Genomic DNA, 19,821 nt, shown 5'->3' on the forward strand with positions numbered 1-19,821 from the left:
TTGCTTTAGTTTCTTGAGGCCTTCAGGAATATTTGGACTATAGATAAATAAGTTCCTTTTTAACCCCAAATAAATAAATAAAGTTAATTACATGATGTTTATTTTAAAGAGAATGAAATGGCTGGATGGAAGAGAAAGCGTATTAAGAGAGAAGCAAGAGACCTGCTTCACCTGTCACACTGAAATATACTCAGAGTCGAGAGTGGATTTCATGCTCTTTATTCAGCTCATAGTGGTGAGGAGGAATGAAAGTCCCCTCAAAGTATCTGCTTTATATACATTATTTACACAATGGGCTGCACGTGATTGGCTAATTCCGGGATTCTCCTGTAGGCCAATCAGGTTGTGGATTCACTTCCACCTGGAGCTGGATTGGGTGGCTCCTGCGGACCAATCATACTGCTGCATTGTTCTAGGACCAATCAGACTGCTGCATTCTGAATCCTATTGTTCTGGGACCAATCAGACTGCTGCATTTTGGATCCTATTGTTCTAGGACCAATCAGACTGCTGCATTTTGGATCCTATTCAACTCAGTGCATAACACACATTAAGCAAAATTATAGCTTTCCGGAACCATGGAAATGCGCTGGCTCTGAGAGACAAGCTGGCACCCACTTAGTTCCTTCCCAGTCCTTTTGGCATGGCACTGTGGGGCAGGCAGCTAAGCCAAGGTTTGACCTGACATGCAGCTGGGACCACTGGGATCACGGTTAATCTCTCTCCTTAACCACGATCTGCAGCTAGGGACAAACAGTTCATGAGGTGGGTTAGGACCCTCTACTCCCCTCGCAGAGCTACAATTTTCAGAGCGGTTTAGCAATCAATGCCTTTCCCCAGTTGATTCTGGAAATTGTAGCTCTCTGAAGGGAACACAGGTGGCCTAAATCTTATCAGCACCCTTAAACTACAGTTCCCAGGCTTGGGGGGGGGGCAGAGAAAACCATGACTTGAAAGTCGCATGATACTGTTTTAAATGTCTATTTGCAGTAAACAGATAAGGACATTGGCAGGATTATTGTAATAATCTGCGGTTTCATAACAGTGTATATTTAAAGTAGATGACTAAAAGAATAAGTCATGTTAATTTAGAATATGCAGGAAATGTAAAAAATAAATTTAAGGAACCTCAGAAAGAGGAAGGAAGCCGAGTTTTGCAATGTTAGAATGACTGTAAACCTATTGAAATGTATATAACTGAAAATCACAAATCACAAATAAAACAAGATACTATTTTAAATATCTAGTGCAGATCACTCTGATCTAGCCTGGATTTGTGGCACTGAGGCAAGAGTACAGTTGACCCCTTTCTCTACGCCGTTTCCCCAAATGGGGTCACTTCGAAAGCACATAAAAATGTTTCCACGTTGAGGGAGCGAGAAACAGGGCGCTGTGCTGCTAAATGATTCCAAAGGATAAATTCCTAGATTTCTTCTGTGAGCAGCTGCCCCCCCCTCCATTGCCACTCAAGAAGAGATTAGTCAGGGCTTCAAACATAACTCGGAAATTGCACCTGCAAACATTGAGCTAGACCCTTCTGACGTCTTTGGCTCTGCCTCCTCTTATATTCCTTATGGGGGGTACTTTCAATGGCGTTGGTCTGTGAGCACTCCTCCCCAGAGATACATTAAAGACGCACACCTTCACTTCTGGTTCTTAGCGACGCATCGCCAGAAGGAACAAGGAACCTTAGAAAAATCAATAAGCATGACACACAGCCAGCATTTCTGGTGAAAATGGAATGTCGCCGTTATCCGTTGATTCTGTACGAAGATTAATATTTCTCTGTGGGCAAGTCTAGTACTTAATAATAATAATAATAATAATAATAATAATTTATACCCCACCCACCTGGCTGAGTTTCCCCAGCCACTCTGGGCAGCTTCCAACCAAATATTAAAAACAATACAGCATCAAACATTAAAAACTTCCCTAAACAGGGCCGCCTTCAGTTGTCTTTTAAAAGTAAAATACAGTGGTACCTTGGGTTACAGATGCTTCAGGTTACATACACTTCAGGTTACAGACTCCGCTAACCCAGAAATAGTACCTCGGGTTAAGAACTTTGCTTCAGGATGAGAACAGAAATTGTGCGGTGGCAGCGGGAAGCCCCATTAGCTAAAGTGGTACCTCAGGTTAAGAACAGTTTCAGGTTAAGAATGGACCTCCAGAACAAATTAAGTTCTTAACCTGAGGTACCACTGTAGTTGTTTATTGCCTTGACATCTGCTGGGAGGGCATTCCACAGGGCAGGTGCCACTACCGAAAAGGCCCTCTGCCTGCTTCCCTATAGCCTCACTTCTCGCAGGGAGGGAACCACCAGAAGGCCCTCGGCGCTGGACCTCAGTGTCCGGGTAGAACGATGGGGGTGGAGACGCTCCTTCAGATATACTGGACCGAGGCCGTTTAGGGCTTTAAAGGTCAGCACCAACACTTTGAATTGTGCTCAGAAATGTACTGGGAGCCAATGAAGATCTTTCAGAACCGGTGTCAGCACTTGCCATCCCTGGAATGTCAATATACCTGGAAGTGTCGGGCCAGAGATTTTGGTTATAATATTCAGTTTGAGGATTGGGGGAAACTGTGGAAAGAGAATTTAAGATTTACTGCATGTACAGTACTTAAAGAAAATGTCATGAAAATGTTTTACAGATGGTACATTACACCGGTAAAATTATCAAAAATGTATAAGACGTGTAACAAATGTTGGAAATGTAAAGAAAAAGAAGGTACGTTTTATCATATGTGGTGGGAATGTAAGAAAGTGAAGGGCTTCTGGGAGATGATTTATAACGAAATGAAAAAGATGTTAAAATATACATTTGTAAAGAAACCAGAGACCTTTCTTTTAGGAATTACAGGGAATGAAATTAGAAGAAAAGACTGTAAACTTTTTCAATATGCAACCACAGCAGCAAGAATTCTACTTGCCCAGAAATGGAAACAAGAGGAAATACCGAGAATAGAAGAATGGAGACTGAAGCTGACTGACTATGCAGAATTGGACAGATTAACAGGGAAAATTAGGTATTTTCAAGACCAAAAGTTCATCGAGGACTGGGGGAAATTTGTTGAATATCTGAAAAAAAATGTGATGTGCAAACAACACTGGTGGGATTTCAAGAAGCACTGTGAAAGCAGAGATATATTGTCAAAAACAAATAGGAGTGGGAGGGAAGTTTAATGGCAATATAAACAGAGGAATGCGTAAACTGAGAAGTAATTATGGATGATTGTCAGAGAAGTCGAAGGAAGTCTAAAAAAAAAATCAAATTTGTGAAAATTTGACAGAACTGTATATTTGTATTGGAAAATAATAAAAATTATTTCCAAAAAAAAAAAGGAAGTGTCAACAAGTACTGTCGTGCGATTCTTACAGCAGAAAAATATGTGAGATGGGTCGTATCTCTATATTTGTATCTCTATTGTATTCTGTCATTAAATCTATGGTTGCTAGGATTTTAAGGTTAGAGTAGCCAATGGATAGAGGGACCTCACACTGAAACCCATAGATTTACCATGTAGAAGATGAACAGCACAGGTTGAGATGGGACTTCCTGATCGCGTTTGGCTCATTATATATATATATATAGTCTCTATTGCTGCTATAATAATAGGGAATTAATTCAGGTCTTTTCAACAGTCGCAATGTGCAACCCTCTCCCGCACCTCCAAACTCAGCCCTAAGAACAAATAAATAGGTGCAGAGGCATGAAAGGTCGAAGCAGGGGCAGAAACCGGGCTGGAGACATCAGTGACACGTTCCAGATTCTTGATGCGATAGAAATAATAGCAAAAAATAAAATAAATAAATAATAAAAACGCCATTCACACGGATACCCCTTATTTTCCGAGCTGCAGTTTACTGAGTTCCTGGGGCTCTGCAACGGGCTCCTATTTATAAAATAATTCCAACGCAAATGAAAAGCAAAACTAATAGAAAAGCAACGTTGCGCAGCCAAGTATTCCTACTTTAAAAAAATTAAAATACTAAAATGGATTAAAATCGCCTCGACTTTCTAAGGCTTGTTTTTCGCAGACGCCGCTGGGTCGCTAAACGGCAGAGTTCTCCAACAAAGCATGCAAATGACTAAAGGCGGGCATAAAACGCCCTTGTTGACGCCGATTTAAATAACCGTTTTCCTGTTTTGTGTCTTTATGTGGCAGAGCACCTGTGAAGCTGCATTGCTGTTTAAAAAAATAAAAATACACACCCCAACCAGAACCGTGTGCGACTCTACACTTCTTATCTCTATGCAATGCGTCGCTCCACCGTAAGCTTCCTTAATGTGTCGCTCTAGGCTTACTTGTTTCCTTAAGCTCTATGGCGGAAAAGGGTGTTCCCTCCCCCGATTCGCCAGCGCCACCTGCCCGCGAGACTTTACTTGTTCTCGCGAGAGGCGTGGCGCGTCCAGCTGATTGCGCGGGCGGTTTGAATCCAGAGAGCCTCTAGCGGCGCTGCGGGAAGGAGGGTCTTTGCCTCTGCTGCGGGCCTGGATATGGAGGGCAAGGAGGAGGCACCCCTGGAGCTCAGTGACGGTGAGGCAGCGGCTTAATGCGGGCAAAGGGGCCGGCGCTCAGTGGTAGGGCTGCTTTGCGTGCAGGATAGTCTTAGGTTCGAGCCCCAGCACCTTCAGGGAGGACGGGGAGAATACATGGGTCCTTCCCGGAGACCTGTTGCAAATGAACACATGCTTTACTTTACAGTGGTACCTCAGGTTACATACGCTTCAGGTTAAAGACTCCGCTAACCTAGAAATAGTGCTTCAGGTTAAGAACTTTGCTTCAGGATAAGAACAGAAATCGGGCTCCGGTGGCACGACAGCAGCAGGAGATCACATTAGCTAAAGTGGTGCTTCAGGTTAAGAACAGTTTCAATTTAAGAACAGACCTCCGGAACGAATTAAGTACTTAACCTGAGGTAACACTGTATTTTGGATTATTGTTGTTGTTTAGTTGTTTAGTCGTGTCCAACTCTTTGTGACCCCATGAACCAGAGCACGCCAGGCACTCCTGTCTTCCGCTGCCTCCCGCAGTTTGGTCAAACTCATGCTGGTAGCTTCAAGAACACTGTCCAACCATCTCGTCCTCTGTCGTCCCCTTCTCCTTGTGCCCTCCATCTTTCCCAACATCAGGGTCTTTTCCAGGGAGTCTTCTCTTCTCATGAGGTGGCCAAAGTATTGGAGCCTCAGCTTCAGGATCTGTCCTTTCAGTGAGCACTCAGGGCTGATTTCCTTCAGAATGGATAGGTTTGATCTTCTTGCAGTCCATGGGACTCTCAAGAGTCTCCTCCAGCACCATAATTCAAAAGAATCCATTCTTCGGCGATCAGCCTTCTTTATGGTCCAGCTCTCACTTCCATACATCACTACTGGGAAAACCATAGCTTTTACTATACGGACCTTTGTTGGCAAGGTGATGTATGATACGATAATTTTTATTGTCATTGTCCCATTCAGAACAACAAAATTGAAAAAATCTACATCAGACGTTCAAAAACCAACAAGCCAGCTATCCCAGCCTGGTTAGCCCCTAAAAACTCTGATACCCCATAACTTTTCTAAGCACCTGAGTTAGACTTGTCTGAACAGGAATGTTCTTTGCAGGCGCTGAAAAGGGTACGACAAAGGATCATCATCTGCTTGTTCCTGTAGACAGTACTAGTAACAATATTAAAAAGGAGGAGAGCAGCAGGTGTCTACCGCCACCCCTGCTAGCCAAGAAGACCTGGGAAGATTGAATAACTTCACCAAGAATGTGAACAGAATAAGTTGCCTTATGCCAAGTCAGCCCACCTAGCTCATATAGCCCACACTGGTTGGCAGCCGCCCTTTGGGTTTTCAGTCAGGGAGCCTTTCCCAGTTCTTGCCAAGGGATGCCAGAAGTTCATTTTGGCAACCTTTTGCATGCAAGGCATAGTGCCCTAACCACTGAGCCCAAATAATGGTACAGTGTTACTTCGGGTTAAGAATTTAATTTGTTCTGGAGGTCCATTCTTAACCTGAAATGAGGTACCACTTTAGCTAATGGGGCCTCCCGCTGCCGCTGCTGTGCGATTTCTGTTCTCATCTTGAAGTAAAGTTCTTAACCCAAGGTACTATTTCTGGGTTAGCGGAGTCTGTAACCTGAAGCGTCTGTAATCCAAGGTACCACTGTATTATAATGCTTTAATTTAGGGAATGCAGTCAAGTTGTTTCTGATACATGCTGATTTGCTTTAATGTTGTATACCTTACAAGAAAGGGAGGGGGATAATTTTCCTGCCCCCCCCCCGAATAAAAACTTCTAGCTGTGGTGGCCTTTAGAATTAACTATTTACTCTTTTTTTTGTTTGTTTCAGAAAAATATAATTTGACTTCAGATTTTAACGACTTGTGTTCTCACATGAACACAAAGATTTCAAATATCAAAAAGTCACTTCAGCTGAGAAAAATAGGTAAGGTGGTTTAATGTTTCCTGGGCATATGCGTTGAGTTTGTGAGATGGATTCAGCAAAAGATGTATGAAAGTTTGAGATGCACGTAAGAGACATAATAACCCTGTTGAGCTGGACTAGGTGTCTTTCAAACCTGGCATCCTCTAGGTTGGAAAAGTTTTTTTGTTGTTTTTTTAAATAAACACATGGAATGTGGTTTTCCAATTACATGCCTGCATAATTTTGAGAACATTTTCCAAAGTCAGATTTTCATCTGTGGCTGTTTCCTCTTACGCTGTGCAGGAGTTCTCACCAATCCAGATGTTCGGTTTTACAAGCATGTCTTCTGTGTCCTATGCTCTTTCTTAGCAAGATAGAAAAGGAACAAAAACATACAGCTGTGTCTCAAAGCCTTTAACAATAGAGGTGGTGCCCTTGATCGCTGCTGTGTCTGCCCCTCTCCTGTGCTGCTGGAGTGCATGTTTAGCCAGGCAATTTGTGGCTTTTTTGGGTCGTCGTCTTTTTTTTAAGAAGGAGGAAAAAAGAACTGTGTTGCTGGGTGCCATTCTCCTCCACAGCAAAACTGTCCTCCACTTCATTTTGTAGGATGCCTGTTGTAGCCATAAGGTTGCATACCAGTTTGATGCTTTCAGCAGAAAGGATATACCGCATTTTTCGCTCTACAAGACGCACCAGACCACAAGACGCACCTAGTTTTTGGAGGAGGAAAACAAGAAAAAAAATATTCTGAATCTCAGAAGCCAGAACAGCAAGAGGGACCGCTGCGCAGTGAAAGCAGCAATCCCTCTTGCTGTTCTGGCTTCTGGGATAGCTGCGCAGCCTGCATTCGCCCCATAAGACACACACACATTTCCCCTTACTTTTTAGGAGGGAAAAGTGAGTCTTATAGAGCAAAAAATACAGTATATAAACAGGGTTTCTACTAGGCACTAGTGCTTTGGTGCAGCTTTGGAATTTGAAGGCCCTGTGCAGACACCCGCAAGACATCTGGCTGGCCACTGGAACAGATGAGGCCTCTGACCTGATTCAGAAGGGCTCTTCTTAGGTTTTTATGGCTATTCTGAACTGACCTCCTATTGGTAGGCCTTATGCCCGCTTAATTATTTGCTAAACTTTAAATAAGTTGTTAATTATTTAATTGTTAGCTTTATGCTGTAGGGATTTTTTGATTTTATTGTGGTTGCTTTACCGGTGTCGTGTTTACGCTATTTCTCTTTTGCAAACCACTTTGAGCACAATGTTTTTAAGGAAAATGCTGTATGTAAACGGATTAAACTGGCAATAAGAAGTGACTTGTGGATGTATTTGCCAGAGGCTGAAGCGAGGTTGGGGTGCTCTTGGGGATCATAGCATTGTAGAGTTGGAAGGGACCCCGGGGGGTCATCCGGTCTAACCCCTCTGCAAGGCAGGAATCTCAGCTAAAACATCAATGACAGATGACCATCCAACCTCTGCTTAAAAACCTCCAAGGAAGGAGAGTCCACAACCTCCTGAGAGAAGGGTAGTTGTCGTGGTGTGGAATTTTAGGAGATGACAGAGCAGGAACGAAGGGAATTTCTGGTGGTGACAAGGGGAAAGAGAAGTATGTATTTAACCTACAATGAATTTTCCTGTGGGAACTTCCTCTCTTTCAATGTCTATGACTTGCCTTCCTTATTTGTCAGACCAGGAACCATCTTTGAAGACAGTGCTTAGCAAGATAATTCATGAGGTATCGCTTTTAAACAACATCCTCAATAAACTGGAGACAGAAGTCAACCATCAGGAGAACCAGCAGAGTCAACTCAAGGTAATCAATGCTCGAAGGGGACTTTTGTTTAAATGGGGGCATCTCTCCAGCGTTGTAAATGAGGATCCACAGGTGCTTATTTGAGATGTTTCCATGCTTGTGTAAATTAGTTTGCATAAACAAGGTGGGAAAACTTGTCATATATATATGTACATATATATATATATATATATATATATATATATATATATATATATACACACACACACACACACACACATATATATATATGTACATATACATACATATCTATATCTATCATCTATCATCTATCTATCTATCTATATACGCACACACACACACACATACCGTATTTTTCGCCCCATAGGACGCACCGGCCCATAGGACGCATCAAGTTTTTTTGGGGGGAAATAAAGGAAAAAATTTTTATTTCCCCCCCAGGCGCTTGTGGTGCCGGCAGCGGGGAGAAGCGCTCTTCTCCCTGCAGCCCGCCTTCAGACCAGGTCCGGGGACAGCGGGAAGACGCGCTGCGCCTCCCAGCTGTCCCCGGAGCTTGCGGGGTAGGCAGCGGGGAGAAGCGCTCTTCTCCCCGCCGCCCGCCTTGAGATCAGGTCCGGGGACAGCGGGAAGACGCGCTGCGCCTCCCAGCTGTCCCCGGAGCTTGCGGGGCAGGCAGCGGGGTCTCCCCGCCGCCAGCCTCCAAACCACTTTGGGAGACAGCGGGATGGCGGGCAAACCTTGGCAGGTGGCTGTGCCAACCCACCTGTCAAAGTCTGTTGCACAAAGCTTCCCAAGCAGAGCCAGTGTGGTGTGGTTAAGAGCAGTAGTTTCGTAATCTGGTGAACCGGGTTCGCTTCCCCGCTCCTCCACATGCAGCTGCTGGGTGACCTTGGGCCAGTCACACTTCTCTGAAGTCTCTCAGCCCCACTCACCTCACAGAGTGTTTGATGGTAAGTGTGAGCATCCATTTTTCATTTCCTTCATAGCCCATCAGATACGATCAACTTGAACGATCTGATAGGCACTTGCCCTGCAAAGAGATGCTGTTGTGTGCTGTCAGTTGTGTTTTCTCTCTTTGTCTTAAGATAAACATGCTTTCATCACATTTGTTTAAAAATAAAACTGGGGGGGGGGGCGCTGCCCAGCTAACTGGAAACAGGCACTGGAAAAACGGGCTGTGGTTCACAGGAGATCTAAACAACCAAGTGGCCCATGGATGGCTTTCCAATTTTATTTATTTTTAAAAGTGGATAGTATTCTGTGTTAAAAATGCATGCAGGCAACAAAGCCGTTTCTAGGTCTGCATCTGTAGTCTTTAAAACGTTCCTGTGCCAAAGGATGTGCCCAGAAAGCTTTATGACTGAAGCGTGGTGCTTTGAACATTAAATATTATTGAGGTAATTCAGGATCTTTTTCTCAAATTAGGCCTACCTAGTGGTGCACTGAACACCGTGATGTGAGGGCCAGATATGGCCCTCCACATCCCTTGAAACTCCCCCTCACAGGCTCTGATTTGCACCCCAGGTCCTTTTCCTTGGCTGGAATTCTGGCTTGCCTGGGTGGTGGATAGAGGAGCACGTAGAAACTAGGCTTAAAAGATAAAATTTGCATGTGTGGCTCCGCCCGCATTTTCCTCTGGCCTCGCCCACTGCTGGCACATGGCCCTCGGAAGGTTGCCCTAATAGGAATATGGCCCCCCAGGCGGAAAATAGTTTCCCACCTCCAGGTGAAGCTTTCCTCTTAGCGCTGGGTACATCAACCCTATGCGTGGGTTGATACATGCAAGCACAGCAGGCTGAAATGATATGAGGATTTATCTTCCCTTGTACGAGCTTTCTTTAGAAAGCTTGCTTTTGAATTTGAGGCTGCAAAAAGAGCTAATCAGAGAGAGAATCCACTCCAGAGCCACTCAGAAGGCATATGGGAATCATTCCGAGTCTTTCACTTACGGCATGGTTAAATTAATTTAAAGCACGAGTCGCAGGGATATTTCACTAAACTTGGCCTTAGCCCTCCACAAGATCACGTTTCCGAACTGTGCTGTTGGAATACTGATAACCGTGGAAGATTCTTGGTGTTCTCTCAAATCTGAGGCGGTGCATATGAAAGCAGAATACCTCAGGGGACAGCAAACCCTAGATTTTGTATCGCCTGCTGTATAAGGATCCGAGAAAGGGGATTTCTCATGAGGCCGTGTTTAGACATTTTTCCAGGATGACAGATCCTGACAGGAATATTTGCTGCTCAGTGTTGATGCAGTGGTAACTGAAAAGATAGATGTTTGCGAAATCTGTTGCCACATTGAGGTGTTCCCTTGGAGGGGGGGTTGCTTGAAAGATGCAAAGTTTTTCGATTGGTGGTCCAGCTCGTGTTACACATTGTGTGTTGGTTGAGCCCAACCTCACAGGGATTACATTCCCCCTCTTTGTTTAACGACCTGTATTACCATATTCATTAAAGCTGCTTGACCAGCCTGATATTTTACAAACAAGTTTTAATAACATGCAAAAATATTTAAATCATTAAAAATAATGAGAACCCTAGTACAGTGGATGCTTGGGTTGCGAACGTAATCCATGCAGGATGCACGTTCGCAACCTGCGTCTGTGCACGCACGGGTTGTGATTCGGCGCTTATGCGCAAAGCGCGATTTAGCGCTTCTGTGCATGTGCGACTGCCGAAACCCGGAAGTAACCCGTTCCGGTACTTCTGGGTTTCGGCGGTCTGCAACCCAAAAAAACGCAACCTGAAGCGTTTGTAACCCGAGGTATGACTGTAATTGAGGCTCATGAGGGGTCAGGGTTCCCTTTTCATAAAAGCAAAAAAACCCAAACCTTTTCCTCTTGACATCCATCAAACTCCAGGAGCTCCAGGAAACGATTGAGAGGTACTACAATGAAGCTCAGCATCTTGAGGAAAACATGCCTATTCACCTGCCCAGAGGAATCCCAAGCAGGTAGGTTTCCCTCCACCAAGGCAGCTTTTGCAGTTCTTTAAGCAGAGGCCATTAATACTTTGGGATTCAGCCGTGTGCTCTTCCAGCGATGTTCAGTATTAATGGTTGAAGCAGACGTTTTATGAGATACACTTGACAGCAGCCCCCAAAGCAGTTAGAAACAGGAAAGGAAAAATCCTCCATCATTCAGAGACTAGTTAAGGATTTAGGATGTGACATACATATATGATTAAAATCACAAAGGTAGATGAGGGCAGAACAGCTTTGTTGAAAAGCAGCCTCTCTGCTTTTGTTACCTACCGAATAAGGTCTGGGGTAAAATACAGTTTATTGGAGATTTTGTGAAACCGAAGAGATTACAACCCATCTGAAAATCTATTGATGTGTTCAGAAATAAAGTATGATATCAAAATGATGTTCCTATTGGTTGAACTGGTTTTAATGTGACCTAATGTATTAGTAGTAAAAAGGATTCCTAGATGAATTGCCTCTCACTTTTGCAAATTTTAATATACCCAAACCATCCCAGAGTATATCTTAGACCTAGGCATGAGAACATGACTTTTCTTCATTCATACAATTTGTGCAGTTCATTGACTTCAAAAGAGAAATTCTTGAGATGAACACCTGAGGGTAGGGTTTATTATGTTAGGGCATGGACTCAAAGATCTGCAGCCAAGCTGGTGCCAAACACATTGCTCTGCTTTCCTTTGGACCACACCAGGGAGGCTGGTCTTGCCATCTGGGCAGCCCAGGACCTCCCTACGCACTGCCCAGGCTTGCTCCCCGGGGAGGTCACTTTGGTGCTGCTAATGCAGCAAAAACAATGCAGGAGGCAGCAGTTATAAGTTACCGGTGTCTGCAGCCACAGCAGACGCTGCGATTCTGTGGGTTTGACTTCACCCACAGAGGCGCATGCCATTGTCTTTTGAGACAGATGGATGCCACCCAGCTTGCTGGCTGGGGACTTGCAGTCTAGCCACATCTGCAAGGCACCCTGATCTAAACCACGGTTAAGCATCAAATCTTGCTGAGCTAACCATGGTTAAGGGAGTTTTCCCAGCACTCTGCCAAGTGCCACTACGTGCCCTCTGGACTCGGTTTGGCAGCCAAAAACCATTATTTTGTTGTGGCATCAGAATCAGATGGGTGCTATCCCTGGTTCAGCTTTCTGTTGTTCATTTTAATGTTTTCTTAGGTCACTGGCACTGTATTCTGTATTTCCCCCTCCCCATCTCTCTCTCAAAAAAATCACGTCTTGAACAGCTCTGCCATGAAAAATTGGCAGGAGGAAAGGAAGCAGTGCATTTTGCTGTATCTGCCGCCTCCGTCAGGGTAGATGAGCTATAACTTATCTGAAGTGGCAAAGAGAGGGAACTTGTCAAGGGTGCTTGTAGCTTCCTGCGTGATAAGCTTTCCGTTGTCGGCTCTGCCTCCCACTTCCTCTGTAGCACCCAGGGCATCACGGTGAAGGATGAAGCACAGTGCAAAGATGCTGAGGTTGCCGGTGGGAAGAAGCCAGCGAAAGAGCCCAGATGCATCAAACAAGCAGCCTTGTTAACGGAAGAGGAGTTTGAAAGCATTCCTGCGTAAGTAAGCAGTCCCCACCCTTAACCGGAGAAAAGAGTAGCCAAGTTTTACCTGCCAGAGAAAAAGGGACGCGGGTGGCGTTGTGGGTTAAACCACAGAGCCTAGGACTTGTTGATCAGAAGGTCGGTGGTTTGAATCCCCGCGATGGGGTGAGCTCCGTTGCTCAGTCCCTGCTCCTGCCAACCTAGCAGTTCGAAAGCACGTCAAAGTGCAAGTAGATAAATAGGTACCACTCTGGCAGGAAGGTAAACGGCGTTTCCGTGCGCTGCTCTGGTTCGCCAGAAGCGGCTTAGTCATGCTGGCCACATGAACCGGAAGCTGTACGCAGGCTCCCTCAGCCAATAAAGCGAGATGAGCACCGTAATCCCAGAGTTGGTCATGACTGGACCTAATGGCCAGGGGTCCCTTTACCTTTTTTACCTGCCAGAGAGTAGCGGTTGCCAGCCTCTTCAGGCCTGTGGGCACATTTGGGTTTCTGAAGGAGCACCCCATCCGCTGGTCGCCCCCCTTCCCTTGGATCTGCCCATCTCCCAAGGGACAGAAAGTCTGTGCCCGCAGATGTTGCTTTTCCCATGGGATCTGGGTAAAGCACTGAGCGTCACTCTTCCAGTGTCCTCCTTCAGCACTACAGGGGAGAAAATCTTAACCACCCTTGCCTCCTCAGGACAAAGGGAGCAGTGATCCATAAGTGGATTACAAGTGTGTGTAAAAATAAAAATAAAAATTGGAAAATCACAAATTCGTTACATATATGTATGGTGCTGATATCACCAATGTCACAGGTTTGATCCCTGTATGGCACAGCTGCATATTCCTGCTTTGCAGGGGTTTGGACTGGGTCCCCATTCCAACTACAATTTTATGACTATATGCAACATAATCGGCAGCTGAACTCCTTTTTGTGTTTGGCTTTCTGTCTGGTGGCTCTTGGTTTTGCAACCTGAGCAGATGCTTCTCACAAAAGCGGCCCTAATTTATTCCGCATCTTCTTTGGCGTAATACCGAGCTGAATGAAAAGTTAATGCAGTCGAGCTCCGGGGTCCTCTGTGTAATGAACAAATTGCACGGCGGCGTCTGACTCATCAGGACGAGGCAATTAATGAGACAGAATTAATCACGGCTCCCGTTTCAGAAAGTGCTGCTCCTTCTGCCTCCCCCCCAACCCCACTGCCCTCTTCTCTTTTCATTTAGCAGGAATCACCCTCGTTTCTTCTGGTGCAGCCAAGTCAAGGACAGTGGAGCGTTAGGTGCCTTCATGTCTCCCATGATTGCCGTTGCAATTTGACTTGGCCATTCCAGGCTCCCTGGCATTCCTTTCCCTCCATTTCTGTCTGTCTTTGGGGGGGGGTGGTTCAGGTAGCCCCCCATCACTGCACATTCAAAGAACACATGAACGGGGGCTGAAAGGCCGCTTGAGCCCACCACTGTTGACATGCCCCATACTATTTATGAGTATGAGAAGTGGATCTGCAGACTTATGTATTATTGGATACCTAACCCATGCTTTACCATGTGCTCCCAGGGCAGCTTACAACAATACAAAAAAGACAGTATTAAAACCATTTAAATACAATTACAATCTGAAAAAGTAGGGAGGGTTCGTGTGCGTGTGTGTATCTATATTGTCCTTATTGATGGTATGTTGTTGTCATCTGGCTGTCTCGGGAGACAATGGAAGAGTGTGGCTTTGGGGGTGAAGTCAGACTGTTGGAGAGTTACAGCGCCTGCTGTGGCTGTAGAGACCAATATAGGAGAGACATGTTTTGTTGCAGCTGGGGCAGATGAAGGCGTCCAGTTTTGCTGCTGAAGGTGCGCATGGTGTTTCTTCTTTCTGTGCTCTTACCAGCAGTCATTCTTCCTCTGTTCACTGCTGTAGATGCATGGCCTGGGTAAAAGCGTAAGAGTAGCACAGCCCCTCCATTGGATGATTTTTTAAAAGTTATTTTTATCTACCTATTTATTTAAATTTCTATATAGCCCTTTATTCAAGGATCACAGGGCGGTGTATAAAAAGCAAAAGAATGCACACATAGTAACAAATGAAAACAATAAACCCACCCCTCCTATTTAAAAGGCCATAGATGTTTAATTAGCCAAAGGGCTGGGAGAATAGGAATGTTTTTGTCTAAAGATATGTAACGAAGCCGCCAGGCAAGCCTCCCTAGGGAGAGCATTTCACAAGCAAGGAGGCAATGCAGAAAAGGCCCGTTCCCATGTCACCACCTCCCAGATCTCACGTGGAGAAGGCACACAAAGAAGGGCATTGGTTGACGCTAGTAGGGTCCAGCTCAGTTTATATGGGGAGAGGCGGTCCTTGAGGTACTGCAGTCCTGAGCCGCTTAAGGCTTTATAGGTCAAAACCAGCACTTTGAACTGGGCCCGGAAACTAATTGGGAGCCAGTGCAATTGGGCCAGGATTGGCGTTTTATGCTCAAACCATCTTGCCTCCGTAAGCAACCTGGCTGCTGAATTCTGCACCAGCTGAAGTTTCCAAACCGTCTTCAGAGGCAGCCCATGTATAATGTGTTGCAGTAATCTGACCTTGGCTTACCCCTATGGAGTAACATTTCAATGGCCCTTCTTGAAGTTAGCCATGTTCAGACTGCCTTCTAAGCCCAGGGGTGCACGGAAGCCTCAGTGACAATTCACTGTTTTGAGGAGAAGTGAAAAACTGAGCCAAGGTGTCCTATTTGTGTATGTTTCTTTGAGGCGAGGGATGGGGAAGATTAGTCTTGAAGAACAATTTGTTTTCCCTACCCAAAGGCCTAAATTGGGAAGAATCCCCTTTCTGCCGCCCAAAATTTTCCCACCCTCTTCATATTTCTAATGTGCTTCCAAGAGAGAGAATCTGCGTTTGTTCTTTAGTTGTATGACTTTCTCATTCGAGCAGGTATGATGAGGCAAATCTCGCTCTCCTGTCCTGTGTACAATTCCCTGGAGAGCAATATTGTGTTTACAGGGCTCTGTTAAAACTTGGACCTTATTAGCTATTTAACACACATCCATTTTTACTGTCCATATTATGTGTTAGACCTCCATGTTTCCAGCCAGAATCAAGAGCTGCATATACCCTGCTAAACTGCACAGAATATATCAACTCCCTCTTAAAGTTTTTAGCACCTGCTTTTTCAATAATCTCTATTTTCCATCTTCTCCCACTTCTTTTAGCCTGAGTACATGTGTGCTTTCCCTCCCTTGCCTTGGGCATGTCTTGGTCTCTCGCATTCTCATATATCAACTCACAAGTTTTTGCCCTTTCTCCCCTCTCTGCGTGGGTGGATGGAGCTTTTCTCATCTATTAGCTTGCTGTCCTTCTACTTTAGCAATGCTTGAAATGTGAGGTTCTCCCGTCTTGAGTTTTCTCCAGGCAGCTGCCGGCCAATCTCCTTTTGATTAAATGCCAGAGCTGGGAAAGGAGAAGATGGGGAAGGGAGAGCAAAATGATATGGAGATCTGGTTTAATGTACTTTGCACGTGACTTGATTCTATGGGACACAGGGATGGACTTTCTGGTTCCTAGGGCAAGCTGCTTTCTGTGTTACTGTGCCTTTGCCTATAGATGGATGCACGCGCACCTGTGTATGCACTTGGACACCTGTTTTGGGGGTCTTGAGCATGGGGCAAGTCACACTTAGACCGGTGACCAGTCAAGAGATCAAGGCCCCGTCTGCACTATCCCTTTAGAAGCAGTGTCATACCACTTCAAACACTATTAAAAGGGTAAAGGGTCCCCTGACCATTAGGTCCAATCGTGACCGACTCTGGGGTTGCGGCGCTCATCTCGCTTTATTGGCCAAGGGAGCCGGCATACAGCTTCCGGGTCAAGTGGCCAGCATGACTAAGCCGCTTCTGGCAAACCAGAGCAGGGCGTGGAAACGCCGTTTACCTTCCCGCCAGAGCAGCACCTATTTATCTACTTGCATTTTGATGTGCTTTTGAACTGCTACTTTGGCAGGAGCAGGGACTGAGCAACGGGAGCTCAACCCGTCGCGGGGATTCGAACCACCAACCTTCTGATCAGCAAGTCCTAGGCTCTGTGGTTTAACCCACAGCGCCACCCGCGTCCCTTCTAACACTATTGGCTTCCCTCAAAGAATCCTGGGGACTGTATTTTTAAAAATGTGCTGAGAACTCAGCTTCCAGGATCTCCAGGTAGCTCTGGGAGAGACCCCTCCCCAAAACCCTGGAGAGCTGCTGTCAATCAGTGTAGACAGAACTAGGCTAGGTGGACCCATTTGTCTCACCTGGGCAGCTTCCAGCATTCCTGAAACTGAATCACACACAGAGACTTAACCTTGGGAACGCTTGTAGGATCATCTGCCTTGGGGAGGGGTGTACCTGTAAGAAGAGGGGGCAAGTACCCAGGTGTGGGGCAGATCTAAGCTTATGCATACTTCTTGGGTGAAAGCTTTTCTACTGCAGGTGTGCGGTCTGCTAATACAGAGCTGCGTGCTCTGTATCTTTTGGCGGGTCTTAGAGGGGTCTAACAATGACCATGAGTTTTAAGCAATGGGTTTTTTCCCCCCTTCAGCATGCTAAAATATTACTAAATGCTGCTTCAGGCAGAGATGCAACCTTCCCTTTGCCACTGATCCAGGTGAAGCAGCCTTGCAGCTTCACACCTGACCATTGCTGCAGGTGTGCGTGCTTGCATTTTTGATAACACGGGTTTCGTACGCGAACGTGTGATCTCCCGTTACGAATTTGCCCTGAGAAAGGTGGAGGCTCTGCAAGTTTGGGCATAATTCTGCATGTTTCATGACATGCCGGGTAAAGGGAACCTGTTTCATTCCCCACAGGTACATGCGAGGCCGCCTGACGTACAACCAAGTCAATGCAGTCCTTCAGGAAATCAACAAGGCCGTGGTTAGCAAGTACAAGATCATGCACCAGTCCCCTAAGACGATGTCCGGCGCTGTGAGGAACCTCTTCTTCAGATTCAAGGAAGAGGAAACGAAGAATACAAAAGGTAGCTTTCACTCCTGAGTTTGTCTTTGAATCATAGGTTCAATCCGTGGCCTCCAGGTATGTCTGGGAAAAGGACTCTTGCCTGAAACCCTCAAGAGCAGCTGCCAGTCAGTGTAGGGGTGGGCTGACAGGCCAATCTTGGCTCATGGGGGGCCTGTAAGACCATTTCTTCCCTAAACCACACCTGCCTGTTGATCAAGTGATGGGTGACATCAGCAATGGAATGGGGTTCATTCCTGCCAGTTACTGCTTTGCCAGCATGTTGCCTGTGATAACTGCTGGTGAAGCAAACCCAGGATTGCACCCTTCGCTCATCAACTAGTGAGTGGAGCGTTCAGTCCCGCTGCCACCTGTCAGTCAACCTGGTGTAATGTCAGATGATTGACAGCTGGGTGGGCCCATCCTGCATATTGGCGGCCAAATATCTATCACTGGTAGTTCCTCCCCACCCCTTCCAAATTGAATGTTTGTTTTTAATTTTTGTAAACTGCTCTGAGATTCATTTGGATTGGCAAGGGGTATAAAATACAGTTGCGCCTTGGAAGTCAGACGGAGTCTGTTCCAGAAGTCCGTTCGACTTCCAAAATGGTCGAAAACCAAAGCGCAGCTTCTGATTGGCTGCAGGAAGCTCCTACAGCCAATCGGAAGCTGCGGAAGCCCCATTGGATGTTCAGCTTCCAAAAATAGTTCGCAAACCGGAACAGTGACTTCTGGGTTTGCAGTGTTCAGGAACTAAGCTGTTTGACTGTACGTATTTAAAAGATTTCTTACTCGCCCTCCATCTCTGAGTGGGGACAACCGTACTTAAAAAAAAAAAAAACCAATCCAAGGAAAAGTGGGACTGGAATTAAACAAAAGGTAAAGTACTCTGTACCAAGATGAAACACGAATTGTGTCTCTGCAGGCCACTTCTTCATCGTGGAGGCCGATGTGGAAGAATTTACACAGCTCAAGGCAGACAAGCGTTTCCACAGCATCCTGACCATTTTGCGACATTGCCAGAGACTGCGAGAGATCCGTGGCTCGCGCCTGGTCCGTTACGCCATCTGCTGAGGTGCTGTCAGGGTGTTTGAGGCTTGCGGTGGGAGGCTCCCCCTTGCCCCACTCCTCAGGACTGTGCCACAAAACAGAATCCTTCCTTCGTTTAGAGTTTTACATGGCAAGGCTGTTTCTTTACTCTTTCTTCCTATCCTCATTCATTATTGTTGGAGAAGGTGGGTTTCATTTGCATCCGTAAAATACAGTGTTTGTAATTTCCATCTTTCTGCAAAGGTATGAAGCTATACATAGCGCGATTCTCTCTCCCACCCACCCGGCTTTGGGGTTTCTACCTGTTGAGCATGACCTGCATTTTATAGCAAAGCAGAGGGCAAATGGGTTGAACCAAGAACTGCCTCTAAACCATTGTTCAAAGCTTGAGATTTGGAATTGCTGAAATGCCAATAAAGAGTTGAAAGCACCGGGTGAGTTGGAATCCTTGCTACCTTTCTTCGTCTCTGGGATTCCTCCTCAGTTAAAAAGGTAAAGGGACCGCTGACCATTAGTTCCAGTTGTGGCCGACTCTGGGGCTGTGGCGCTCATCTCGCTTTATTGGCCGAGGGAGCCGGCGTACAGCTTCCGGGTCATATGGCCAGCATGACTAAGCCACTTCTGGCGAACCAGAGCAGCGCACGGAAACGCCGTTTACCTTCCTGCTGGAGTGGTACCTATTTATCTTGTACTTTGACGTGCTTTCAAACTGCTAGGTTGGCAGGAGCAGGGACCGAGCAACGGGAGCTCACCCCGTCATGGGGATTCGAACTGCTGACCTTCTGATCAGCAAGCCCTAGGCTCAGTGGTTTAGACCACAGCGCCACCTGCCTCCCATGCTTCCTCAATTACTACATCCCAAAGTGTAGGTGAACAAGCCATTGTTGGAGGTGTGCCGCTGAACACAAAACCTGGGTGTATGTTTCTGAATAGAGTGTGATGGGAGGTCCTGCTGACAGAGTTCTGTATTGAAGGATCGGCACAGATCCGAAAGACACGGGCACGCTATAAGGAGAGTCAGCGAAAGCAGAGTTGTGCAGGAATTGTAGCATCAAGTATTTTATTATTTACAGGAAAAGAACAAATAAAACAT

The 19,821-nt window shown here is 45.8% G+C and overlaps 1 protein-coding gene and 1 long non-coding RNA gene across 2 annotated transcripts in view; both read left to right on the top strand.

Moving 5' to 3' along the window:
- Positions 1 to 19,821, top strand: part of LOC310744522 — a 260,442-nt gene that overhangs the window by 111,302 nt on the left and 129,319 nt on the right. The window lies entirely within an intron of this gene.
- Positions 4,401 to 19,158, top strand: SKA1 (spindle and kinetochore associated complex subunit 1). The gene is made up of 7 exons (XM_083575905.1): positions 4,401 to 4,539; positions 6,340 to 6,435; positions 8,100 to 8,224; positions 11,050 to 11,141; positions 12,593 to 12,730; positions 17,531 to 17,700; positions 18,604 to 19,158. Exons 1-7 carry the CDS (start codon positions 4,500 to 4,502, stop codon positions 18,750 to 18,752), a joined length of 810 nt encoding a protein of 269 aa, XP_083432031.1. The 5' UTR covers positions 4,401 to 4,499; the 3' UTR covers positions 18,753 to 19,158.

The sequence above is a fragment of the Podarcis filfolensis genome (assembly GCF_964270895.1).
Source record: "Podarcis filfolensis genome assembly, chromosome: 11".
Classification (NCBI taxonomy): Eukaryota; Metazoa; Chordata; class Lepidosauria; order Squamata; family Lacertidae; genus Podarcis; species Podarcis filfolensis.